Source organism: Thunnus albacares, chromosome 9 (genome assembly GCF_914725855.1).
Source record: "Thunnus albacares chromosome 9, fThuAlb1.1, whole genome shotgun sequence".
In the NCBI taxonomy this organism is placed as follows: domain Eukaryota; kingdom Metazoa; phylum Chordata; class Actinopteri; order Scombriformes; family Scombridae; genus Thunnus; species Thunnus albacares.
Window position 1 is genome coordinate 23,565,441 of NC_058114.1, and position 27,949 is coordinate 23,593,389.

The 27,949-nt window shown below is 41.8% G+C and overlaps 1 protein-coding gene across 1 annotated transcript; it reads right to left on the minus strand.

The window, feature by feature from the left end:
* Positions 1-329: 329 nt before the first annotated feature.
* On the minus strand, positions 330-27,949 carry fgf22 (fibroblast growth factor 22). The gene is made up of 3 exons (XM_044361744.1): positions 26,897-27,949; positions 4,141-4,244; positions 330-2,467 (listed from the first exon to the last, which is right to left on the minus strand). Exons 1-3 carry the CDS (start codon positions 27,267-27,269, stop codon positions 2,273-2,275), a joined length of 672 nt encoding a protein of 223 aa, XP_044217679.1. The 5' UTR covers positions 27,270-27,949; the 3' UTR covers positions 330-2,272.

The following is a 27,949-nucleotide window of genomic DNA, read 5'->3' on the forward strand; positions in this document are numbered from 1 at the left end:
CTGTGTGTAAATGACCTTGATGCTCCCTTGCATAGTTCATAACCGCAGACCTTTCATCAGACACGGGGAGGTCCTCCACATCAACGCCTCTCCCGCTGTGAGTTTTGTCATGATTATGATGAGGAGGGGGATTGTGTCAGAGAGCTCAGATGGAGATGTTACCAACACTTAACAATCAGTGCCACGCACAAGACAAGAGCTGAATGCCATTATCATGTTTCACAATTTTACAGCAAAATGAAAAAAAAAAAACATTGACTTGCCAACATGAGGGATTGAGCCATGACTCGATGATTTATCCACATTTTTATTGAAGTTTACCAAACTCAGCATGGACCAAGGCACTCAAATTATTTTACTTTGCTGAATGAATCTAAGGATGTTTTTTTTCTGAGACTTTGGCCTTATATACAGTACAACCTCCTATTACTGGCCTATAGCTGAAAGCCGTTTATGATAAATGGATCACAAATGTACCAATATCCAGTTAAAATACCATACAAAATGAGCTGAATATGGACTTGAATACAATTACTTTTTTCCCTTCTTTTTTTTTTTACAGTAGGACTACAATCCAACACAAAAAGTCAACAATAACAAACATCAACTTCAAACAGTTAAAGAGTACAAAATGTTTTAAATATATTAAATGTTCTATTAGCATCAGCCTTGTGATTGAGAAAATGTTAGCAAGACTTGAACCATTTACTAATGTGTGTACAAAATTAATGAAGTTGCTGCTATGTGACGTTGGGTGTACCTACAGCCTCTATAATGCATTATTTGACTCAAATGGATATTATTATTTCACAACTGAACTAATGAACAAGAATTAGAGAGTAAATGAGACTCCTAATCTAATAGCTGTGGGTTGTTGGATGGGAGAAGCAATCAGAAAGAAGCATGCACAAACATACAGGTCATCTCAGGAAATCCAGCATGTTATCCCAGTTACTGTTATGTTCTTGTCATATATAGACATATACAGACAGAACAATAGATTTATCAATGCATTTGAGTCAATAAGAGATTTTCATCTCATCTGTACATCAGGTGCAGGTCAGTGTCTCTTATCCAGTAGTTTCAGTCCAGTATATCCCAAGCAACAAGGAAGATGTAGAGCTGTAGCTATGTCAATGTTGTTTCTGTTTTGTTTTGATAGTGATAAGTCATTTCAGACTGATAAATATCACTTCTGTTGAACCAAATACTTCCCTTCTTCTTCTGTAGTTGAACATCTAAAATGAGCTAGATATCATTGTTGTTGCCAAGCTTTGCTGTCACTTATCAGTCTTCTTACAGTCACCCAAACACAGCTTTACAGACGATCCTGTAAAGTTTCCATGTACATACAGACTCACACAGACAGATACTGTAGCCAGACACAAGCCTGAAGATAGCATAACTCTACTGTATTGAACCATTTTACTGAACATCATTAGAAAATGGAGAAAATAACTTAAACATACATATAATTATACTAACTCTACAAATGTTACAAACCTCAACAAATGTACATTTACCATATTTTCTCTAATAGTGGGCAGTATTCAATCAAAAAGCGGGGTCTCCATTAATGGCTGGGGATGTGGTCAACCCCAAATACAGGCCAGGAAAAAAACAAGGGTGGATAAACTCCTGGTGCCTGTTTTATAATGTGCATGCCAGTTAAATAGTAGTTACCTGGATGTAACTCCAGTTCTATGAGCATGTGTGGAGCCCTCTAATGTAGGCTACATTCCCACCGCTTTAATTTAATAAATTCAACAATATACAGAAAGGGGAGGGGTATGGATGACACACGACATTGTTTAAATATGGAGATAATGGCGCATATTTTAATACGAGCATACATCCATGAGCATGCTACCCGCATCCTGCAGCTAAGTGGTACACTGCAAAAACGTTCTGGGTGGAACTCAAGTGCTAGTTAATTAATTACCGGTAATGCAGTAACAAAAATTTAACCAAGAAAAATGGAAGCAGATCAGAAAACAAGAGGGCCTTTTACTAAAATACGAGCAAATATACTTATCAAACAGAGGAAATTAGAAATAAAGGCCTCTCTCTTATATAATCCTGCTTCCAATAAAGGCCTGGTACCATCTGCAGTTGAGGTAAATGAAGGCCCTGGCAACTATTAGAGAAAATACGGTATGTGAAAGGGAGGATGGAATAATAAAAATAAAGATCACCGTCATGGCTAGATCAACACTAGTGTGAGGTGGCGGGTGAGCCAGCTAGTTGCCGGTCAGAGTTCAGACATGGGCAGCTAGGAGGGAAGCATGGGCAGGAAATGAGTCGACGGGTGTCTTCGTCGAGCCTTGTGACCTCGCCGAGGTTTCCCCCGCCCGTTAAGAGAAACAAACATCTGCCTGCCGCCGTGCTTCCAGCGGAGGGAAGCATATGTGTTGTAGCCGTTCTCCTCAATGCGCTCTTTGAACTTGCAGCTCGGGTTGTACTTCACCTGTGAAGAGAGGGAGAAAGACACAGAGGTTATTATAGATGACTATAGCTTAATGGCTGACTGCTATTCCTGCTGTGCTACACTCAGCCAACCTCCAAGAAGTGCACAAAGGTTAATGTCTGTTATTGCAGTAAAAGATTTTCCAGGTGTTTGTAGTTGATAGGGCAAGTTTTTCCATTAGCCTACACAGTATTTAACTGGTTTGTCTTTAAAATACCAAACTGGAAGTGTTTAAACAAGAAGTAAAGGATTCGTTCACTCAAATCACAATAAACAAAGCATTTTCTCACTCGCCCTTCATCTGTTTGGGGTTTTGAGATATCCATCTCTAAAACTTAACCCGGTACAGTGGTGGTCAATAGGTTTTCATTTGTACGGCTCAAAACATTGATGAATGACAAGTGAAATCCCCCAACATCAATGCGTCTTTCCAGAAACAATGTTCTGGTTACTCGGGATAATCCACAGACCTCACAGTTAAGTTTTCGTTGGGACAGATCTCTGAAAACTGATAACTCACTGAAACCTATCACAATGAAGTCTGTGAAATATCCTGAGTAACTTGGCGGCTGTTATTGGAAAGACATGTTGCTGTAGAGTTTTTGAATGTCACTTCTTAATGAGTTGAGCAGCATCAACAAATTCCATCTTGAAATCTTTGGAACGTAAAATTAAAACTATCTGCATGACCGGGTGAGAAAATACATTTTTGTGATTTTGGTGAACTGACCCTTTAATGTTAAAACTATAACATATATACAACTTTTTTTTAATCAACATTCACGTTAAAAAAAAATCTTCTTTCTGGTCCAGCTTTTGATTCAAGTTACCATCTTTGTCTAAAGATATACTGATCTGTGAAGGTGATCCAATAGTCAACACTCAGCAAAGCCACTTTTCCATGGGTGGATACCACTTCTTATCAGATAGTCAAAGAGTCTTGAAAGACACTGTAGTGACAAGAGATTCTGCTGCATTCCCTTTTCTAGATTATTATCTCATTGCCATAATGAGGCCCTTTCTGTGATAGCATCAGGACGATACAAGTCTAGCGTGATTCACCTGCCTTTTTGTTATTATGGGAGGATTCAGACTTTAGTAAAGGACTGCGTCTTTAGGTCTATATATGTCCTGTTTACCATGTAGCTTGTTGAAGTCACTTGTCTAATCACTGCTCGCTGACTGATTGCCTGTCCCTGATTTCTCCTTTTCCAAGATGTAAATTCATGAGCTAGACACCACACACCTCAGGTCTGATGTATGGCTACTTTTAACAAAGAAGGGTGAATACTTCTGAAAGCTTGCTGTGCAAAACAGCAATTGGCAGATGGCACGCAAAGACTTTTAAAGGAGCCCAGCTGGCTCTTTGTCATTGCTGGTTGGGTTTCTTTTCTCTGCTATCTATTTTGACAGTGGAACAAGCCAACTCAAGCTGCAGGTATCATCAACCATGGCCCAGGTGTACAGCCATGATTGATAGCAACACTCTGACCTTTCTCTGGACTTTCCAACAGAAGATTCCTGAGATTTCTCTTCACTTAAGCAGAATCAAACATGTTTGTGTAGGCACTCAATTGAGACCCCTATACATATATACCTCACCCCCACCCCCCTCCCTTTCCCAGCCCTCCATCTTGACCCCCAGAAACAATGTTGCCAGGTTGTATACGCACCGATCCAAAGAGCGTGCCTTTCTTGGACATAGCTAAGTACAGCCCAGTGCTGACAGATTTGATGGCAACAACTCCCACACTGACAGATCGGATTTCCATCAGGCCTGGAAAATAAAAGAGAGAACAAGAGTCTGGGTTAGAAACATCTAGCTTTGGGAGTTTCCCCATCAAAAGCCACTCTATCATTAGCGATTAGGATACCAGACAGCCATATGCTCTGGGGAGAGAGCCCAAGACAAGAGAAAATACACTCAAACACACACGCACGCATACACAGGACTGGCCTGAGAGAGCTCCCTTTGTGAGAAGACCAGCCAAGCTCAGAGAATTTAGAACAACAGGATAAGTTAGATCATATCAGAAAAGACAGGAAATTATTATTATTTTCTCATAAAAGCTTAATTGAACAACTTTACAAGTTTACAAGTCTCAGACCTCATCCTGAACTACATAATATTTCTAACACACATGTCTATAGCACACACACACACAGTGTCTGAGTCTGCACAGCATCAGTCCACCTCGCTGCTTGAATCTATAAAAGCCTCTTGATTCCAGATGTGACACTCCATCCTGATGATGCCCAGTGTTGTTTACTGTGGGACACAAAACCTGTGTCTGCTGGCCACTTAAGCAGCCTCTCTAACTCTCTTCACCCCATGAATAAGTTGGCAAGCTTGTGGGCTAATTGTTTCCTCTGGGCACTGATTGCAAACAAGTCCCATGTGGCTCACTCTTGATCTGGTTTTTGTCTGCATGCAAAAATAAAGGCACACACCCATTGTCATGGCTACAACAGGGAGATGTTTTGGAGATGACCTAAAGGCTTACCACAGGGTGCTGAATAGGAGCTAATTACTGGATAAGAAGCTCTCATACGGATGACTTTTTGCTTGCACCTTTAAAAGCACCCTGATGTGGCCTGCTATCTGATCAGAGCACGAAATCTTCTTTCTATGCCCCTGAAAACCAGGTTTATTCAGAAGAAAACATGTCATTTAGGTGCTGCTGGATATTTGTGAAAAAAGATTGTTGGCTTTGGACAGACGCTGTAAACACAGCACCAGATCAAGGTGCTGAGGGACAGGGTGACTGAGAGCTGGTAGGAAATGGAGTCATAAAAGCAGCAGTGGGCCACTGGCCACCCAACTGACCAACCCCCAGCTGCTTCAGTACAACCGCAAGTCCTGAACAGGGCAGCGACTGAGCTCCTGAACAGTCGCGCTGGTTAAAACCGTTCTGCAATGAAAAATAAATGTACACACTGGGGGTTTCACAGGTGCTACTCCCCCTGCACTGCCATTTTTTCCATTTATTTATTTGTGCAACTCCAGATTTTGTTTGAAAGGAGGGTGATGCTGAATTTGACGTAAAAGCTCGACTTAATGTGTTTGTGTTTGAAATAATGGGTTGTATTGATATATGAGATATATTATACAGGATTCGAAATGCTGTGACAACTTTCAAATAATGATCTGTGTTAGAGTTGCTTCTTGTCTAATATCGTACAGCTGACGCTAACGATACATAATCTACTGGATGGCTGCTAATGCGATCAGACTACTGCTGCTGGTCTCTGAGAGCACATCTCAAGGACTCCAAAACTGAAAAACACACATATGCTGCTCCCATCACGCTTAACACTCAACTATCTCAAACTTTTTTTTTCAGCTCAGAACATCACTAGTCGTGCTTACCAAGTGAGATCATCTACTTTAGGACACAAAGAAGTACAAAGACTAAAAAGAAGGGGAAGGTAAACAAACACAAACTCCTGTTGAGTGTCTTTCTTCTCTGACAGGAACGTGTAAATGAAGCCCTCTCTCTGCTCACTTCAGCTGCAGGGAAGGAGGGAATGCCTCAGTCGAGTTCATCCAGGTATCAACCCAGCTGCACCCCCATCATTCCTCTGCTGCCTCTGATCCTCCGAGGAAACATTAACACTTTGATGGCAGCCTCCTCTTTTACGAGCTGTGTTTACAAACACCGGGTGTGCTATGGTGGCACCTGGAGCGTGCAAGGGACTCATAAGCAATTAGCTGAGGCCCGGCTGGTGATTGGAGCACTGCAAGGATTTATGGGGGATTAGTCCAGGCCAATGAAAACCGCTGGTGCCTGAAAGTGGTGCCAGCAGTATTTGCCATTATTTACTGCTTTGAGTTCCAGGCACAGTAGGTGTGTTGGAAGCATGTTTGTCACATCTAACACATTTCAAGGAGTTGGGTGTGAACAGTCACATTTCCTTTGCTTTAACATGTCAGGTTTAAAACCCAGACTTTAGTGCTAGAAAATAGACTAAAGGAGACCAAAATATGATGTTAGAGTCACAAAGGAACTTTATTTAAAAGCATGAGTACAAATTAAAAGGCTTTCTTCTGGGTCATAGCTGTTGCAACAGATTTTCAATTTTTATTTTCAACTAAACTCTTATTTCCTAGCACATTAAATTTTGTCCTTTATCTCTTCAGGCCTCATAGGTACCCTACATGTGATTTCATTCATACATGCTGGTGTAGCAGTCAGCAGATATAAAAGATCTGAGGACATGAAATGGGGATTTCACATTGTTTAGAGGAATCACTTGGGCTCTGGACGCTTGACCACACATCTATAAAGGCCAGTTAGATCCATATAACTCACAGTGCCCGCTTTGAAAAGTCACGCCATTGTGTTCAAAGCCTGAGAAATCAGAGTGAGGTATTTCAAGCTATTAGAAGGGTTTCCTAACTGCTCAAATCACTTTACTGAAAGGCTTTAGTTTAGCTTTCAGATGTACAAAAATGTACTGTAATATTGACACAGTTTTTTAAAAACATTTGAAACATCTATTATAAAGGTCTTTTAAAAGCTGTCCAGAAATTTGGTTAATTTTTCAAAAAAAATCCTTAAACAATGTAAAATGTCAAAATTGGATACTCATGTCCCTTTAGCCCATGTAAGACCAAATAAAATGTAAGTCCTCTGAGTATGTGTCATCTAATCACAAACCTTGTTTTTTAACATATGCTTTGGTGTAAGTTGAGAAGAAATTTTATCTAAACAGACAGGCAAGAATATGAAGTTTGCTTCTTTCAAAATTCTTATATTAGTCTGTTTGCTAAATAGGTTTATAGAAAGTTAAAGTATTTGAAAATTGTGAATAATTTTCATTCAAGAAATGTTTCAGATCTTTTGAACAATATCAAAATAAGAAAGAAGAAAGAGAAATAATGGAGACAAATTAACTCTTTGTTCTTGAGCTGCATTGGAAACTGAGGGTCACTTCTTCGCCGTGTTCTGCTGAGCAAGTATCAACTGATGGCCCTATTGAGCTCATGAAAAAGGTACTTTTGGCTTCCCACTTGCAATTGGCAAGATCTCTTAACCTTTGACATGTTTTGGCTGGGACTGTCAATAAGCTCAAGCTGCCATTACAAGCAAATCCTGCACTATACATGTCTAGTCAACTGTGGACTTGCCATTTATTTCTCCTCTATGGGATTTTTAAAAGCACAGAAAAAGTCTTTTACCCAGTCTTTTTTTTTTTTTTACTCTTTCTTTTCTTTCCGTGCCCCATTTTTTGGACGTTAGCCCATCGTCAGATCATTCAAGCCTTTTCTGACCTTGGAGAAAAAAAAGGCAGAAAGGAAAGAGAGAGACACTCTCACGGGGTTCCCTTTTGTCAGACTCATGGTATGGGGGAGGAGGAGGGAGCGGGTACAGGGTGAAGGTGCTGGTTTTAAGATGGGGGTTTCAGTGGTGGGGGCAGGTGCTTCCAATGGCTGCTCCCCCCCAATAAGTCTTTGTTACTCACCTGAGAGGTGAAGAGCTAGACAAGATCTTATTAATGACCGAGCCTTTTGAATAGGGCTCTGCAAAGTGTGGAAAAATGGTTCCTTCCATCACAAATTTAAAGCAGAAAAGAGTGAAAGACTGAGCAAAGAGAGAGTGAGAAAAAGAGATTTTTCTGCCCCTTTCCTCCTGTCTTCTTTTTGTTCCTTTCCCAGGTCTTTAATTTCTTGGGTTGCCCCCTTGAGCAGCCCTCCATGGCTCAGTGCTTGACCAGAGCAGAGCCTGGGAATCTTGGAGTTCCCGCTGTGCTCCTGCTCTTGATTGACATACCTTTTCAATTATTTCACAGTTTGCTTGCTTTTTAAACGAAGAGGGCCCTGTTGTTTTTTTCCTTCTGCCCTCCTTTTCAAAACACAAGCTTTTCATGTCGGGTCTGGGCTGCCGGGCCTAATGGCTGTGACCAGCACCTTTGATCTGCCATGACCCCCTCGAAGGGTCTGGTACTGGGCGAAGCAGCCGCCTGTGTGTATCAGCTCAGACAAAGGCTGCATCACTCACTATTGCTTTAAACACCTTGAGAGATTACCATGAGAACAGGCGCTGTACTGGAGGCCTTCACAGGTGGTGTGGTATGGAAACTTGCGCATTAACCCTTGAATGTACAGTAAAATACCAACCAATGATTAGCAAGGACTTGTTGAGAAGGACGTTTATTACAATTATATGCTAGTATATTTCAAACAACAAAAGACGTTACATTAAGCATTTCATGGGCTTTCAAATGCAACAAGTCAACATATCCCTTTGAATGTTGCTTGTGCTGATGGAGCATTTACAAAATCTTTGAGGTCTAACACCTCTCTGTCTCTCTGCTGAAAACCTCCATCACACGTCCTCCATCTTTCCTTCTCAGTTACACTTCAGTATGCCTCATATGAAGTCTTCTAACAGTGTCTGAAAACCCCTTTACTATGGTGGAATCAGTGTCACAATTTTTGTAGTTTTCTGAAGCAGATTATTCGACAAATATGGCCATTTTACAAGGCAATTAACCAGGGGTACAAATGAGTGAAAGTATGCAGGGTTTAAAATTCTCTGTTTCACTACTTTTGTCACTTTTTGTATGTATAACTGAGTGTTACACCATGAATACCTTTGAGGAGAGACCATTCAAAGGTGTGCACTGTAATCACCATTGGTACAATTCATCGTGTTGAGAATACAATCACACGCTCATGAAGAAGAGTTCTTTGAGAAAGATTGCGAAGGCAATGGGATGCAATGAGGAGAAGGCTATGATGGAAGGGTTTTCTCCCAATTTTGAGTGTGGCCCTTCATGAGAGATGTAATTCTGTTCTGTTATGACCTAGTGCCTTTTAAAGCATACTGAGGCCTTTAAGTGTACGACAGCCAACACAATTAACATGAATAGGACCACCTATAAAACACAGCAGAAATATCTGTTTGCATGTGATTTTTCTTTATATGCTGCCATTAAAAAAAGATTTGTTTCACATACAAGAGGGAAAGAGTTATTTGGGTCAGTTTTACCTGTAGCTTGAAAGGCAGCCAAAGAAACATGAGCAATGATTGCACACCGCCCTTCTATTTAAGCTATAAAACATAATCATGACATTGATTTGGGGCAGAGGCCATTGTTTATGCCCTGACAACATAATGTTTAGCCACAAAAAAAAAAAAATATATATATGATCATGACACTCAGCATGTGGTGTTGATCAAATCCAAGGCAAAGCGATGTGTCAGCACACGAATCACTGCTTCTGTTGCAGTGGCTGAGGTCAGACCGAGCATTTAGATGATAAATGCTCTGTGCTCCTTCTTTTTCAAACATGCTCTGAAAGATATACTGCCACTGTGTGTTCCAGTGGCTTTAGACTGAGAATGAAACTCATGTGTTATATTTGAGCAAACTGCATGCCTATGTTACATTCCTAATTCTTTGTGTGAATGAAAGAAAAACACTCTATATTGATTGGTAGCTGACAGATGAAGGAATGTCTTGACAGGAGACTCATATACTGAGAGTCTGATATGTCTACTGTGTAGCACGTGATAGTGGGTCAGTGATGATCTCATTGCAGTAAGTGGGTGATATGAAAGCTGATCTGCAATTTTCTGTGAAATATGACAGTGCTGCTGAGACGGAAAGGGATCGTTTACAGGGAACGCTGTGCGCTGGTGTGCTTAAACAGTTTGCAGTTTAAATATTATTGTGTATTCTTTTTCCTTTTAAATGAAATTTTAAATCATTTCAAGAAGCCTTTTTGTGTTTGTTGTGAAGGTAAACTCAGGCACTAATAGTGACAGTTGAGTGGCTCTGAATGTTTAAAGTTCACAAGTGTGATTGGGGCTAAGTATGGCATCACTAGAATCCAAAAATAACAGCATTTTTCTGTTTGCAGAGGGAATACAGACAGCCTTTTTGCATTATCCCTGTGCCCTCCTATCCATGTGGGTGAGCACATGACAGGGCAGATCAGGAAAGCACAGACAGGAACAGCACAAATCAGTCCTACACAGACTCTGGGTTGGCTGAATCCAGAGGATGGAGTGGTGTCACAACACACACACACACACAGTTACACACAAATTGAGTGAAGCACAAGAGTAAAAACAGTCCTTATAAACCACAGACTGTAGTGGTTGACTGAGAATTTCTTTTGGTGGGGTATACTTTATTGACCAAACTTTTCACCTCTGGGACAAATCCACCAAGTGCACAAAGCCCTTGATTGGCAGATGATGTGGAATTCCACTAAAAGAGTCAGTAGAGTTGTTGGTAAAAACAGTGTATATTCTGATATGTGGTCTAATGCAAATCAATACACTATAACTGATCACTAACCGATGGGTATACTGGGAAAAACTAAGACTTTTTTTTAAAACCCTGAATATTTCTTTAAAGAAGTTACGCATATTATATTTTCTTTTTTGCATACTAGCTGACTCCTGCACCTGTGTGTTACTTCTACCAGCATGCAGCGAGTGCACCAGGTTGTGTTTCGCCTCCTGCAGCCACACAAGTCATTGGTCTTTGAGATTTACTTGAGTTGGGTGCTCGCCACGTTGCTGTAGTGTAATAGGAAATATTTTTCCACCTTTTGCTGCAGCTTGATTGATAATAAAGATTTGAACAATACCGTGCAGTTTTTATAAATCAAATTAAGTAAGACAACATATATTATAGTCTCACTATCAATGAAAACTACAGTGTTTGCAGAGACTCAAGATTATCTTCATCAAGATAAGAGATAAGGTATATCTTTATGCATCCTGGAGGACAATTTGATGATCAACAGAATCAACAGAAACATATCCAAGAAAAAAAGAGGTCATAGCATTATTAACTCTGTTAAATCTTGAAGTACTGTAATTTACGGGCTTGTTGAACTTAAGTGAAAAACCACATACACACAACATAAATGATCAGCAAGAAACACAATAGAATACTAATCATCACTGAGTCAAATATAGCAGAAAATCATATGGCACTGCTCTTCAGGCTGAAACTTCCAAGTATGAAGCCCATTTGGCCACGCCCAAATGAGTGATGTCAGAGCAGGTGTTTTACATCTGCTTTTTAAAGGCAAAATACCTGCTATGAAATCACTGATTGGGGTGCCACAATGATTTTATGCCTGGTATAATTTGTTCTTAACACATACTAACATTATAAAATGAGGTCTTTAGATCATATTACTCTCTGTGCCCAGACTGGATAATACTAACATCACTGTACATCAAATGCAGTTGTACTGTACATTTTATTTCCTCACTATTTGAGGTTTACTGTACAACTCATTTTACAACATATTGCCATCATTTGACATTTCTTTCACGTTAATGGCCCTATTTTCTAACACTACCAATATTTATATTTTTGTCGACAACATAATTGCCACTACAAATATGCAATGCAATTGACCTTTTGCCCAGTTTTTGTTTGGGGGGAGGGGTTAAGGTCCACCAAACATATTGGTTGTGGTCAGAGGAAACTATATTTATTAAAGTTAAGGTAAAGTGACTTGGTTAAAGTGGGAGGATGGAAGTTGAGGGTGAAAAGTGGAGGGTTTGCTACACTTTCATTAATAAAAACAACATGGTTGAGTCACCGTCCACAATGTTTCATACACATAGTAATGACATGATGACATTTATTTTTGTTTGAATAAGTGTGATCAGGCACAATATGATGCAATGCCCTCATTGATTTAATGGACCAACCAGTGCTGGACAGCAATATAAAATTTACAGTCTCATTAACAAGGGGCTGTGACTGCCACTCTGAGAGTTCTACTGTTCCAGCAGACGATTCGTGCTTTGGTCTATGTGTGCGTGTGTCATGTGTATGTGTTGTGTGCAATGGTATGTGTCTGTGTGTGAGTGGCTCTTTGTTGCAGAGCAGAGCAGCTGTCGGTCTACAGGCAGCACCTCCCTCCTGTCCTTCATACTGTACCTGTCTTTCTCTCTTTCCTCCTGTCTCCCATCTGCCAGCCTGCTTGCTTTTCATTGCCCGTCTGTCCCTCACTCCATTATAGCTCTTTCCTATACTTGGTCTCTCTCTCTCTTTCTCTCTTTCTCTCTTAGTCTGGTTCTTTCCCTGCCTGGGTCACCCCCTCCTTTCCTTCCCTACCGGCCTGTCTGCCCTGGGTCTCCGGACATGCATCATACCTATTAACTCTCACAGGACTAGGATGATTTATTCACTTCTTACCAACAGCTATGAGATATGTCCGCCCTGAAAATACACACACAAGAACAAGGCTGGAAGGCTGACTTAGGCTGACACTGCCTGCACTTAGGTTTTTGTTCTTTTTTTGAGATAGAAGCAAGAAACAAGGTAAGAAGGTTAAGAAAAAATAAAGAAAAATCTCCAAGATACTAAGTAATTGAATGAACTGGCCAACCCTCACTCTGATCAGCCACCACATGTTAGTCAGAGCGACAAGTCCAAGAGCCAACATGTCAAGTAACCTGGCTCTGAGATCTGATTCTGTCCCTCAAATGAGCTCAGACTGTCTGGAAGTCTGAACAGTGTTTCTTTTGCCTAGTTTAGTTCTGAATTCCTGGACAGTCGACTCAACTGTTGTTTGCTTTGATCAAATAAAATTTTAAATGCACATAATTAAAGTAACAGAAAAGGAAATAAGAAACAGGATTATTCCTTCTTACACACTTGAACCTTCACAGATCTAAACATGCTGTCACTCTCTACACCACTCTGTACACACTGTGTGCATGTGTGTGGCCATTTGAATATGACTTTTTTGTGGATGTAGGGCACAGGAAGATTGGTCTGCATGTGTGCATTGTGTCTGTGTGCATGTTTGTGAGGACTCTGCATGTGACCCACCCCGTTAAAAAAACAAGGACGATCGATAGAAAGGACAGGAAGAAAAGAGAGAAAAGACTGGCATAGGGCTGGTCTTCCCTACATATTGCTCTCCGTTCCCACATTCCATTAAAATCTCTAGAGGGATGAGAGTGCAGATGAGACTGATAAGATTATTTTCACCTGTCTTTTAAATCAGTCAGTGTCCACATCCAGGACCTTTTGTTCAGCAAATGTTTCTTGCTATTATTAATGAAACCAATAATAACATTTCCTTGGAGGTACTGTAGTGTACAAGGCATATGGTACAGTATACAGTAGTCCCAGGGATATCAGTCTCAACATCAATGATAAAGAACTATAGTACAAATTATGAAAGGAATCTGGAATCAGTTTCTCAAAGTTGTGTGCAGGCTGGTCTTCTGCCTGTCCCCCCTTCCTGCCAGACTGAGCCGCTGAGGGAGGTGTAAACCAGTAAATCTACTTCTCTACAAGCCCTGGCCTGGGTTTTTTGAGCCTGTGAACATGCCACATGGTGGTGATCTGCTGAAAGCTGACTCCCACACTCCGTCGGCCCCAACCCCGGCCGCAAGGGGTGACATTCTCTCACACACAATCCAGAGGCTGGTCCTCTTTCAGGACTCACACTCGGCCCTGTTACCCCCACCCTTTCATACAGTGCTGCTGGGAGAAGTACTCCAGGGATTAGCCCAGCCAGGTCTTTCAAAGGCCATTAGAGCAAATTACAGGTATCTTGTTACCAGAGCGCTGGGACAGGCCAGGTGAGGGGCGCAGAGGCCAGGCAGGAGAGCAGGGGTCAGCTTGGGACAAAAAGACAAGGCCACCCTGGGCCCCACTCTATCGCAGTGTCTCCCTGGCTCCACAAACTAGTAGGCCTGCATCTATGAATGGCTCACTTGATGGGACCTCAGAGACATTGTCTCACCACCGTAACTTTAGCCTTTTTTTCTTAGTACCCACCACCCCCCACCTCCATACCTCACTCTCCCCACTCTGCTTTTCTTGTCTTTTGATTGTGGGCATGACTTTGCCCAGATAAACGATTGCACAAAAGTACTACAAAACACAAGAAAAATTCAATAAAATGTGATGCAAGGCTCTAACTGCAATGCATCAGTTGATGCCCACCTCTAGACCTTGGTGTTGTGAGTAAAACCTAAATGTTCAATCATGTCACCACACAACATGCACCGCACAAAAAGCCCTGCCTCAGGCAAAAGATTTCATTTGAATTACATTAACCATTCCTTCTTCAAACCTAAATTTAAACTGTAATGGCAACCACACAACCATAATGTGTGTTCTGTCAATGTATATCAGCGTGCTTAAGGCATCATAAGACTGATGCTGTTGATAAAGTTTTGGAGATGGCCACAGGGAGTTCCACATCCTGCCATTTTCTCGAGACTACACACAAACACACAAACACACTCACTTGCGCACACATGCCTCTTGGCCACTTGTGGCGGCCACACTCACAGAAATACGCACACACATGCCTTACTCTATCCCAACTGGTGGATGACAATCTAGTGGAGGAGTTGCGGAAGTGTTTCATTAGCCAATTACCGCTGGTAGATAAAGCCTGCGTTCCCACAGTCCACAAGGCCGGGGGTCAAATGTGACCAATTACTCTCCATCCCCTCACAGGACAGATTAGTCTGTCTGATTTATCCCCAGACAGACTGGCCCAATACTCAAGAATCACCATCCACATCTGGAGATATCTGTGTGGGGAGGCAGTTGTGTGTGTGATTGAACAAAAACACTCCTTTTACACTCAATGAAATTTGTCGAAAGAAAAGGGTTTAGTGAAAGACAATGACAAAGCTCTTAAAAAGTCTCAGTTTGACTCACACTGCTAGGAGGTCAAAGGTGAGGCAAGCAATGAAATCTCTTCTACCACACACATACAGTCCCCATCAAACAGTAATTAGTGTCCCTGCATGTCCTGTCAGCATGCACTCCATGGTATACAAGCACTGAGCACTAACTTCCTTGGGCACACTAAGCTGTGATTGTATGTAATGGAACATCAATCAGTTCATTAGGAACCTCCAGGATGCTGAATCAGAGGGCAAAGACCCTCCGCTGATCAAACCCCAAATTTACGAGCATGGTGGGGGAAAGCCAGCCTGAAAAGGTAACACTAGAGGACAACCTGAGGGGGTGGGTGAGTGGTGGTTTGGAGGGCCGGTGTAGTGAGGCTGAGGGATAGCAGAGGTGAAAAAGGTTAACGAAGCCCACGGTGTGCGCCCTGCATGGTTGTCTGTGCCTGTGTGGTACTCAGGGGCCGCAATCTTACCAACAAGAGGCCTTTTCTTTAATCAAGGAGGGAAAACGGGGAGGGCAAACTGCCTCCAAATCATGCATCACATCTATAACAAGCGAACGGCAAGCTATCAAAGGCTTCACAGATAGTTACGAGCAGATCTGCCCGCCGAGAGCTTTGTGACTCACGGCTTCTGCAGTTTCCTGCACTTTGGTACCCAGGGAGGGTGGGCCGGGATGGTGGGATCCACATTAGACTGAGGTCATTCCCCTTTGCCACTAAATTGCAGTAAGCTGGTGTGTTGCATCTGTGGCTGGTTTGGTTGGGTGTCCTGACCAGACTCAGCCACTCGGAGTGGAAACATAATCAGGAGAAAACAAAGGCCTTGGTTAAATTTTCCTATGTTCATCTTCACTGGGATTTCAGTAGAAAACTCGTCACCCAGTTATGAGGAGCAGCCACATCTGAACCAAACCAGCATTCTCTGTCTGTTTTAACTACAGTGAATCTACACTGGCCAGTACTCCAAAAGACTAGTTAGCTGTAGGGGCTATTAATGCCACTTCATGCCTCCAAAATTAAGTTGTAGGTAAGCTGGCGGTACAGTTAGCTAGCTGAATTTGTCTAAATATTTGCTCATGCAGCATTCGTGTCATATTGGAGCTATCAAAATTAGTTTCCGGCTTGTAAAGAGCGTTCATGTCAACATTCAAGTTGAAATTACTACTGGTAAATTTGGATTTTTCTGTAAACACCAATATATCCAACTTGGCATTAATACAGAGGAGCCTGAAAACCAGGCAAACATGGACGCCTCACGTCAGTCAAATTCCCTTGTTGAAGTAAATTAAAGCCAAATAACATGGACATAGTGCCATATTGTCAATGCACGTTACTTTTTAACACTCACACGACCAACTATGTGATCATGAAACTGGCTTGAGTTGTTGGATGAAGTCAGCCGTCATAAAGGTACGAATCTTTCCCATCTCTATCATCCATCCCATCAGCTTTGCCTCCTGGCTGGCTGCGGTGTGTTAAGGTGTAATTATATGTTTTCTTGTTGTTCCCAGGACTTTGTCAATCGTGTTGGCTCCTTTATCTTTTGTGGATGTTAAGAGTTGTTTTTTACTTCTTGTTTCATATTCAACAGCAGATCCGATTCAGTTTGGAGAGTACTGCCAACTATAAGTGTCTGCATGTGTGGCTCAGGTGTGCAGCAAGGTTCCAGTGAATGAGCACCAGGACACAGAATATTCTCTGTGGCCTGAACTTGCCCCATATTTACATTATTAAAATGAGATGGGCATACAGGGAGGTGACAGAAGGCACAAGAGTGAAATCAGGGCTCTGTCAGAGCTGTCACTTGCTCCACTGGCCAAAGGGCCCTGACCTCAATCCTATCCACTGCAGGGGAGGAGAGGGGGAAATGGAGACAGCAGGAGAGGGAGAGAGATGGTGATAGGTAGAAAGTGGTGGACAGACAAAAAGAAGGAGACAAGGAGATGATAGTGAATGATGTGAGTATATAAACATATATGTAGAAGGTTAAACAGTGGGTTTACATCAAAGCAGCCTCTGCCTGTAAAGACAGAAAGAGGTGAAATATTTTGCAGACTTTAAGCAGCAGAGGTGTCAGTCCACTTTTAATATGACAACCTAGATTTTTTCGTCCTGAGTCATCCAAAATTAGATGTAAAGTTATCTCATGTGTAGAGACAATGTCATGTATGAACCTTATGATTTATGTCCACTTTCTCATTGTCTGAGAAACAAAATTAGCACAAGAGTAAAAAGGGGTGTATGGTGTGTACTGTACTGCCTCAACTATATCACTGCAATGTTTTGTGCCACCCTCTGTGTTCTAATGAGGAGCATGGCCTTCCAGACGAGGAAAACACCCGTGTGCACAAGTCAGCACGCATGCAAACACACACACATGCATCTGAATTGAGTGCAAGGTAAGGTCTGGTTCATATTAGCCATTAGGGAAAGGAAACGCACATCTTTTTCAGTTTAGGGTCCACTTCATGCTCCTGCAATGGCACAAGTATAAACACAGGCACATGCATTCTAAATGTACACACACATTCAAAGAGCTCTGACACGATACTCACATCCTGCTCGCATTCGTTTAGTGAAATAGCCGTAGAGATAAAAAGCAGGTATGGGTGGATGTGTGTAATGCAGTTCAGAGAAGAAGCTGAATGGTCTCAACCTGTCGGTATGCACGGACCTGCACTGGAGTCGCTGTTTTTAGCCACCCACATTTGCATTAATTATCCTACTTCTACTTTCAGGAAACGCATTTGCTAAGCGGTTATTCAGTCCAGATAATGACTTCTCTGCTTCACTCTTCAAGGCACAAGAACTGCAGCGTGGGGGTTGTTAACCTAGCAGGACAAAAAGCTTTCAGATTGTTTGCTTTTATTCAAATTTCATCAAAATCCAATACAAATCTAAATATAACTCTTGTTTGAGTTCTGTTAACTAAATTTCATTTAAATAATCCAGTCTAAGGTTCAATCTGAGATAGATGTACCCTGTTTTCCCTTAATAGTTAGTCCATATGGTCTGCATTTTTAAGTTGCCACCCATGTACTAGATTGTGCACGGTCCATATTCAAATGTGAACTCTGAACTCTGCTAGTATATGGACTACAACTGGAATGCAGATCATGTGAGAACTCCAATCCCAGATTGGGAATTTAAGATTTGAATTTAAGAGCTTGTTATATCTACAAGTTATAAATTGTAACATTGTCAACTACTATATGATTATGATTGACATTTTAAACTGCAGTTTCTCAGCGCTGTATTCTACTTCCAGCTGTATGTGTATACACACTCCACTCATTACTTAAACTCACTACCACTATCATGGGCTCATACTGTCTGGTAAACCTTTTAGCCACGCTAGCGGCACTGCTCAACGGGACAGCAATGTTGGTCCATCGCACCACCACTGTGGTCAAGGCTGAAATATCTCGACAACTGTTGAATGGATTGCCATGAAATTTTGTGCAGACATTCATGGTCCCCAGAGGATGAATGCTAATGATTTGGGTGATTCCCCCAATAATTCTTCTAGCACCACATTTGACATTTGTGGTTCCGAGTGAACAACTGTTGTATGCATCAACATGCAATTTAGTGCAGACATTTATGGACTTTATGGTTAACTTTGGCGACTCTCTGACTTTTCATCTAGCGCCATCGTCAGGTTGAAATTTCAATTTGTCCAACATTTATTTAACAGTTTGCTTTTCTTTATAATGAGCATTACAGCCTCACATAGCTGCTAACGTGGCTCTAGAGACTTCTTTGAAATCACTCTGCATAATCTCAACTCACAGAAATAAGAGCACAGAAATACATGATGCAATATCTGCTTCATAAGAAATGCTTGATTATTTCAAGATTTCCGGTGCGTATTTACTGCACAGATAAGTGTGATCAGTTAATTATAGTAAATATCTAATTTCCAGAAATTAGTGATGCAGCACCATTTCTCTACAGAGATGTCATGATTTAACAGATTTCCAGGCTATTGCACTTAGATTTTTATGACTTGATTGCCTGACAGCAAGTCAATAATTAGCAACACAGACTGACTGACGGGCATATTGTAGTTGCTCTATTTATGCATGTGTGTGTGTGTGTGTGTGTGTGTGTGTGTGTGTGTGTGTGTGTGTGTGTGTGTGTGTGTGCTGTTTGTGGCAGAGAGAGAGAGAGAGATTAAAGTCTATTGAAAGTCTACAGAGCTTCCTGCGACTTACAGTTACACAGGAAAGAGGTCAGGGAGTCCCAGATATACCTGAGCGTCACCAGTGAGAAAGACTGACACGCCTGATTTTACTGCCTCTTATTAGTTCCTTTATGATCTGGAGCAAATCATACAGGGGGGGATATCTGTCTTTAGGGCAACAGGTGCATTACATTCCTGCTATTATTGCTTCCCAGTCCCAGGCTCCTTGTGATTTTAGGTTAAATTTGTAAACCTTTAAACTCCTGTAGCCAGTCAGCCGTAGCTGTATTTAGGGATGCCAAGTTGTTTCTTTTTTCCCCCGTCTACAGCAGGGGTTCTCTTTCAGCTTCTTTATTCCTGGGCCAGTGGTTAAATGCCTTCCAAGACATGATGTCTGGCTCAGTTTGAGCCGGGAGGTGAGAGGCTTTATTGGAAGGGTCAAAACAAAACCATTAATCTGTCTTGGTCTATCTAAGGTTGAGGCAAGACCTGTCACCCCTGACTCAATGGGCTGATTGCGTCAGTGTGTGTATGTGTGTGTGTGTGTGTGTGTATGGTCCGAGATGTGAGCTGCTCCTTGGTGAGTATTTCCTTTGGCAAATGATTTCAAATGTGGTGCTGCATGAGTAAGACTAGCTGGCCGACTGTTCCCAGATGATCTAATTAATACTTATTTTACACCTTTCACAAAAAAAGCACACTTAGTAATAACAGCACTAATGTCCTCTTATTAAGGAAAAGGCCAAACTCTTCATTCCCGTTTTAAAAGTGTACTGCTTGGCTGAGGCCATGTGCAATATTGCATTGCCATACTGTAATTAATTGTAGCTCGTTACAATGGTGTATAAAGCACCTAAATCATTCAGGGAGTAGCTTTTGGACAGCGACAGATAGTCTGCTCATGGGAAAATGATGGAATATAGATGCAAGTATAATGGTTATTTTTTCTGGCTCAAAGAATATTTTAAGTGTCCGACCCCAGTCCTGCTGTATTACACTCTTAAATCGTTTTATGATGTTCACACTATTTCTTCCTGCAAGAATTTAGAAACTGATATATTTAAACATTGTATTCAGTGTCTGTCTCGCTTTTTTGGTTTTTTTTTACAAGCTTTTCAGATCATCTGTGCAAATCAATTGCTTTAAGGTCCAAGTAGCTGGTTCCTGGCACTGTGAAGTCCTCTCTTTTGTGTTCCCTTCACACCCACAGGATGTCCAGAGCTGTGGGATGTTATAAAGGAATTGGCTGCTGGAGCCAAAGTCAGACTCTATAAACCTGCTGATGAACCCAGTAAATCCCAGAGAGGAGCCGGAGCCAGACTGGTAAAGGTTGTTAGCTACTAATTGCTACATTTCTAGAGCCCATTCATGATATCAAACCTTGGTGGCAGAAACCAGGGATGCTCGGCTAATTAGAGTGACACTGACACTCTTGTCCTGCAATGTTCCCAGGACAGTGTCGGTGTGTGTGTGCGCGCTTCTGTGAAGGGTTTAAGATGCATGTTCAACATGCATACGTGCACCTGTGATGTTTTATTTAGCTTTTGACCTCTCCATACCAAGAACAGTTGGCAAAGGGTCGATTTTCATTTGTCTCCCACAGGCTAAGGCCACTGTCCTCTACTGGGGGGATAATAAATGCACGATTCGTGGGATTTTACCCTCCTGCTGGCATCCAAAATGTCCACGAATGCCCTCTCAGTTGAGACGACCCGGAGGAAACCTTACATAATGCCTAATGAGCAACGGGAAACGCTCCAGCACTCCTCCAGCCTTTAATTTCCACCTCAATACTGAGCAGAGCACGCCCCAGCCCTTCTCCTAGCCTCATTAACATGTGTATTCTCCCAATTCAAAACACCAAAGCACTTCCTTCGGCCAGGTGCTTCCCTCTTTAGCCCCTCCAGCTCTGGTGCTGTTGATCCAGTCACACATCCCTGTCTGAGCTCTACCAGAATTAATGGTGAGTCATGATGAGGATGTAGAAAGGCCAGGACAGAATAAACTTTCTTACACCTTTGAAATGGCAGACAGCGCAGAACAGACATTTTGTAATGTCTGCCGTTTTGGCATGTGAATGCCATTGTCCCCAAATTGGAGCCTATAGATTTAACATGAGCTGATGATGGAGAATAGTTATGTTTTTGCAGGGTCTGACCTTATGTTAATGTTTTTTAAAAAAGTCCATGTGGAACGCTCCACAAATATATTTACAAATAGAAATATACACTCATTTGCCAGTTTATTATAGTAGGTACATCTGGATAAAACGAATGCCGTATAATACAACAGCCCTGCAATAAATCCTACCTTCATGAAGGTTATAATGTTCAGGTTTTATTTGATCTGTGTTGATTTATTTTATGGTCATTTTGGAGGCAGTAGTTTATGGTGCTGTTGAAGAAAATAATGTCCTCTACACATGTCTTCTTTTTTAGTACAGTATGATGGCCAGTATTTAAAGGAATAGTTTGACATTTTTGGAAATACACATATTCGCTCTATTTATCTGTTTGTCGAATATGAATAGCAGTTGGTTAGCTTAGCTTAGCATTGAGGCTGTCATTCAAAAAAAAAAAAATCTGCCTGCCTCCATCTCTAAAGCACATTTGTTGGAGTCTCCACTCGCTCTTCTGCCAACAAAAGACTTCATGAAGTCACTGCACCCAGCCAAGAAACAGTCCCACGCAACCCTACGTAACACCCCAAATTGTCCATTTTATACTTCCGTTTTTATACGGATTAAACAAACAAGATATAATGTGTTATTTGGTGAACTTTAGAGGTGTTATTAGATGGATTTTGTTACTTTGAGAGCCAGGCTTTCTGTTTCCAGGCTTTATGCTAAGCTAAGCTAACCCTGACATGAAAGTGAACATCGATCTTCTCATCTAACTATCAGCAATAAAATGGATGAGTGTATTCCACAAAATGTCAAACTATTACTTTAACAAGAGCCTTTGTGAGTATGTTACTTTATGAGACTGACTCTTCATAAGTGGAAAATAATGATACTTTCCTTATTATTAAAAAAAAAAAGCCTAAACTAGAGTGAGTTATACTGGACTGATATATTGATCAATATTACATGGTACATATAAGTACACCCTAACACATATGTTAGTCACAAAAAACTAATTGAAAGGATCCTCATCAAAAATCTTTTTATTAAAAAAATAACTATCGGCCAAAATGTAAATAACTGATTTATATTTATATATATTTATATTTATATATATTACTATATTATTATATATTTTACTCTTACACTTAGAGACCAGGTTCTATATTTAGATGCAAGAATGGTGAGTTCTGGTATTCACATAAAATAGTAAAACAACAACAAAATAACCATTCCCGTATCTGTAAAGTTACAAGTCAACCAATTAACCCACAACGAAACAGGAACAGGATATTACACTAAAATTTACCAATTTTTTTTCTTCACAAAAAATTCACACAGTCCTCACTATCAACTTAATTTTTCTACTTATTTTCATCCCCGCCAGTTCTGTCAAACTGGTCAAACCTTTTAGGCGGATAGAGTCATCTGTCTGCAGCATTTGTCGTGTCTTTTCCAATTTTCAAATTCTCCCTGGTGAGTGACAGTTTCCCCTGTCTAAAACAAGTTTGAATAATTTCCACAACATATTTCAGTGGGGTGGAAGATTTTCTTCCCATGGGCCCCATCCAACTCAAATACTCATGAACTCGGAAAACTCTCACATCAAACAGCGAGATGTTGCACACCAAGGGAAATTTGGTAAACACAACACACCCTGGCTGTGAGAGTTTCACGGCTGTAGAGGCAGAATGGAGTCTGGCCGCAGTGACTTCTGCGATTATAGCGGTGTGGTGAGGTGACCTTATTTCCTAAGGGTGAATGGGCTGTCACTACCTGGAGGCTGCACAAGTGTTTGATGCCTTCAGCCACACACACCCAAAATTTAACAGTCCATCCTTTAAAATGAGCTGAAAAAAATAAAATATATGCAGTGCCAACTAAAAGACCTAAGAATTTGTAAAACGAAATAGAAAGAGGGGAATAAGTAGGCTTGTAATTAAAGCCGTAAAATTGCAATTACCCTACATGTGTTAACTGAATTTGACTTAAGTGACTGTATATGAAGTATTTTTTTCTGTACTCTTCTCTATTCCACTCTACTGTGCCACTCAGCCTTATGATTTGCCGTTGCAATTGATCATGAAACAGTTGCTGGGTGTGCCCACACAGCTGTTGTGCTGTAGCACTGTCTAATTAGCAGGCTATGACCGATGACCCAGGACAGGATATGATGCGTACCTGCCTCTGGAGCTTTTGTAAACACTTGAGTGTGTTTTTCCCCTCAATCATTTTCTGCTTTACCATAAGTCAAAAGAAAAACATATCGAGGCCCTCCTCTTCAGTCCCTCAAAGTTATGTACTTTGTCTCTTCTTATAGCTATTTCAGTGAGCTATTTTTAGTAACCTCTATAATCAAGTGGTTTGTAATTATCAGTGGATCTATATTTAGAGCCTGTTGTGTCACAGACTGTACTCAAATTATAATCTGGCCATTAATCTTGTCTGATTTTTATCTCTCTGGTTTGATTAACAAATGCTTTAAAGGGTCGATAAGCTTGATTCTGATAAACTTCAGGAACAGATACCTGAAACCTTAGTGTTTGTGTGTTTGTTTGAGTATATTTGTACATGTGTGCACAGACAAGGCGGGACAATTTTTCTCTGAATACTTTGGAGATGTTACTGTTACACGTTGAGCCTCTCCTGTCTCTTGCTGATGAAAGTTTAGCATCTCACAATCAAAAAAGAGACTCAACATCTTATCTGTCCTAAAGTAACATTTGGAAAGGACATTTTAATGACTTCTGTGAAATATTGTTGCAGGTCATACTAATAGCTAATTCCTAGTAATCTAACACTCAAGACCAATTAACAAAAATTCACTCACTCACTTACTCACTCACTGTTTTGCACTTTTCTCTACCGTCAAACCTGTCTACCATCCCTCTAAGTCAGTTTTTCTCCTTCTCGCCTCTCCCCTCAGCTGTTCCATGCCACTGTTCCACTGGGATTGATACAATATTTTCCAACGTCAATTAGCAGAGAGAGCCTGTTGACTAATTCCGACTGTTTTTGCACCTGAGAGGGAGTTGGGAGTTGGGGTTGGAAAAACTGAGTGGGGTGGAGGTGAGGGCTGGGGCTGGGTGTAGCAGGCAGAGCTGTCAGGGCAATATAGCTGCGTCGACAAGAGTGTAAGGGCAACACAGAGGACAGAGGAGGGGTCGGCCAGACTGCTGGGCATTCAGGCTTAAGGACAGTCCTGACCTGAGCTGCAGTAGGTTAAACTGTGCTGGGTAGCGCTTCATCTTGCACAAGCAAGAAAGAAAAACAGTGCTGTGTCTCTGACATTGTGTCTGTATTTGTGTGAACAAGCATTCAAGCATGTGCACACAATACTTTAATATACTTCCGTTTTAGGTTTTACACAAAGGAGACCTCTTAAAAGTATCAATAGAATCCTTAAAAGAGATTTGTCCTCTTTTCTGTGTGGGAGTAATGTTGATTTTGCGGTCTAGTATCTGTGTCACTGCTCTTGTCATTAAATATGTACAACTTCCTGCTAGTCCACCCACTCTCATTTATTGCGTGGCCACCATATCAGTATCAAGAAATTCTCTGGGTCAGGAGGCTTTAAGTCTGATTGAAAAGTCTTTTTATGTGATGGTAGTAATGGTAGCATCACACAGAAACAGAGTGAGACCTCAAAATGGCCTTAAACTAGATCTGTCCCATTGTGAGGCGCTACCACAGACTGACCACAAGGTCCATTTTGTTCAATTTAAGGCAAAGCCTACATGACCACTGGCTTGGCACTGTGCTCAGCTCAGGGTGCAGGTACACATCCTCACTCTGTGTGAGCACAGAGAGAATCGTTCTTTCCACCAAAGGAAATGAGAGGATGATGGCTGAAGTGTATGAGGACATTACATGTAAGAGGACTGCGCTTTTTCATAGAGAGCCATTGCAAGCACCTAAGCATTAATGACATGACCATGGCAAGAAAAGGCATGAATTTCACAATCCTCAGGCATAACATTTGCTTTTCTCCAAAGACTCTGGACACTTATTTCAATTTAAATCCCCTCATGTTGCCAAATTGGTATTGCTACGACTCTCATAATATGACTTCTGAAGTGTCAAATTCAAGCAGAGCTTGGGAGTAATATTTTATTATGGTAGCTGACATATATTACCTCTAATATGAAAGAATAATGTCCCAACTTGGATAAGCTCACGGGTCCAAATTTAACACCGTAATAATTCATCACAACTTGAATTTCTACCAGTGTGTGTGGTTTTAAATGATTCTGCCAGGTGACTAATCCCGACAGGTTAACAAATGTCACCCAGTCTGCAACTTGGAACTTATTGAAACAGTGGCAAGAGACTGACTGGCCTGTTCGCTGGATGCAGCAGCTGCTCCCGCCCCCAGTAGCTGTGTGGAAAAACTCTGACTCACCCACTTGTATAAAAAGTCATTAACGACCAAATACATAAATATTACCGTCAAAGGCATAAACGTCTCTAAGGGCCATCCAGTCAGTCAGTCAGTCAGTGACTAATGGAGAGGGAGGTCAGCTCATGACCACAGTCGGCTCATCTGACCTGGTCAAACATCTGAAAGACACCCATTGATGGACACGCTGAAGAGGCACGGCTGCTCTATGAGACACCTCTTCTCAGGTGTCCCTAAACCACAGATTGGACTACAGGTTTACCAACAGAATAACCTATCTGGACCTGCACTGCTGCATACTGAACACAGTGATCACGTTGGGAAGTGTCTGAGCAGGTGCTGAAAGGCATGGTGTGGTGCCAGGAAGAGAAATACAGATAGGAGACTCTGTGCACAATTTCCGGAAAAATGTGATGGCAAATTGCTTGGCAGAGAAAGCCCAAATGCCTCTGCAGATTGAAGTTACTACCTATGCACACATGCCTGCACACACAGAGAGAACCAGCTCTTTTCTCAGGAGCTTAAATTTCAAATTTATGTCTCTTTAGTTATTACTGATCAAACTGTGATGAGTACACGTGAATCTGTGTTTGTATTTGTCAAAAGAATGCGTTTCTGTGTACATCTGCTACTTACAACTGATGCACTTTCATCACGGTTTTGACAAGTTAATCCCCAGTGACCCTGAAGAGTTTTTTTTTTTTTTTTCCAAGCCCAACTTGCATTGCCAACTGATGCTCAATGTCTTTCCACAAGTCAGCTTTCTTGTAAACTCAGTGCCGGCTGTCCCACGAGGAGCTTAAATCCACACTAGGGTATTCCCTTCTTACCTAGCAACGCATCTCTCATGCTCTAAACACAACACAAATAGCTCAGCAGTGACATAGCTGCAGGATATTCAGATGAGCTGCTATAACTATAAAAAAGAACAGATAAGAAAGTCCAACCATAAAAATAAAAGTGAGAACGTCACAGGGCATCTGGTCTGCTCCCTGTCTGCTCTCTGACACTTAACACACTTTTGAGATACAGAACATAGATGCACTCTGGCTGTGCCAGCTACTTACTGTCTGCGTAGTTTTTCCGCCGAGTGCCATCCACCTTGCCTGTTTTGTCAATGCAGAGGAAGAACTTGTTGGCAGAGTAAAGCCGCCGTAGTCGGACGTCACCCTCTAGGTGATTGTAACTGCGAGTGTGCCTTTCCAATGTCCATGAACAGTTGATGCCACTCGCCAGCACCTGAAGGGGTTCATGCCCTAACCCAGGAGGACAGGCCCCTGTGGCAGTGCCAGCGGTGACCAGGAGCAGGGTGAAGCATGCCAGGCAAAGGGAGGCTGCACTGGGCAGGGAGAGAACTCGCCCAGCGGAGGCTGCAGTGGTGGTGGTGCCAAGAGCAGGTTCAGGATAGAGATGAGCTACGGACGGCGTCCATCTGCACATGGTGGGTCAGACTCCCAAGGTGCACCTTCTGCAAGCTGTAGGCATGCTGGTGATCGGGGAGATGTCCCAGTGGAGGGATGACAAGAGGGTGGGAGTCCTGATGAGAGAACGAAGGGAAATGGCACTCACAGCAGACCCTCTGGATGTCACCGATGACCCAGTTGCTCTTTGGGAAACATGGGATGACAGAAGGCCTTCCTACAGCAACCAGTTTGTCAAAGTTTCCCCAGTTGTCATCTTCTGTCTTGTTGTTTGATTCTATTTGTCCGCTCCTTTCATATAGTGTTGTTATTTTATGAATCCACTTTTAAAAGTTCCTCTCTAGTGGCGCTCCTTGTTTCTGTTTGTTCTCCTCCTTGGACTGAAGTCTTCTTTCCCGTTCCACAGATAAAGTCCTGGGATGTATGGTGATGCGCATGTGTCTCTGTGTTTGTTTGTGTGTGTGTGAGTGAGTGTGTATTGATGTGTGTGTTTCTATGATTAAGTATGTGTGTGTGTGTGTGTGTGTGTGTGTGTGTGTGTGAGTGTGCACCTTGCGATGCTGTGCTCTTTCCAGCTGGAGAGGAACAAGGTGCCTGTCTGAGCTGCTGACCCGTGGCTGAGAGGGAGTTGAATGAGGGTTGGTGACTGACTGTGTGTGTGTGAGTGTGTGTATGCGTGAGTGTGTGATACTGAGAGAA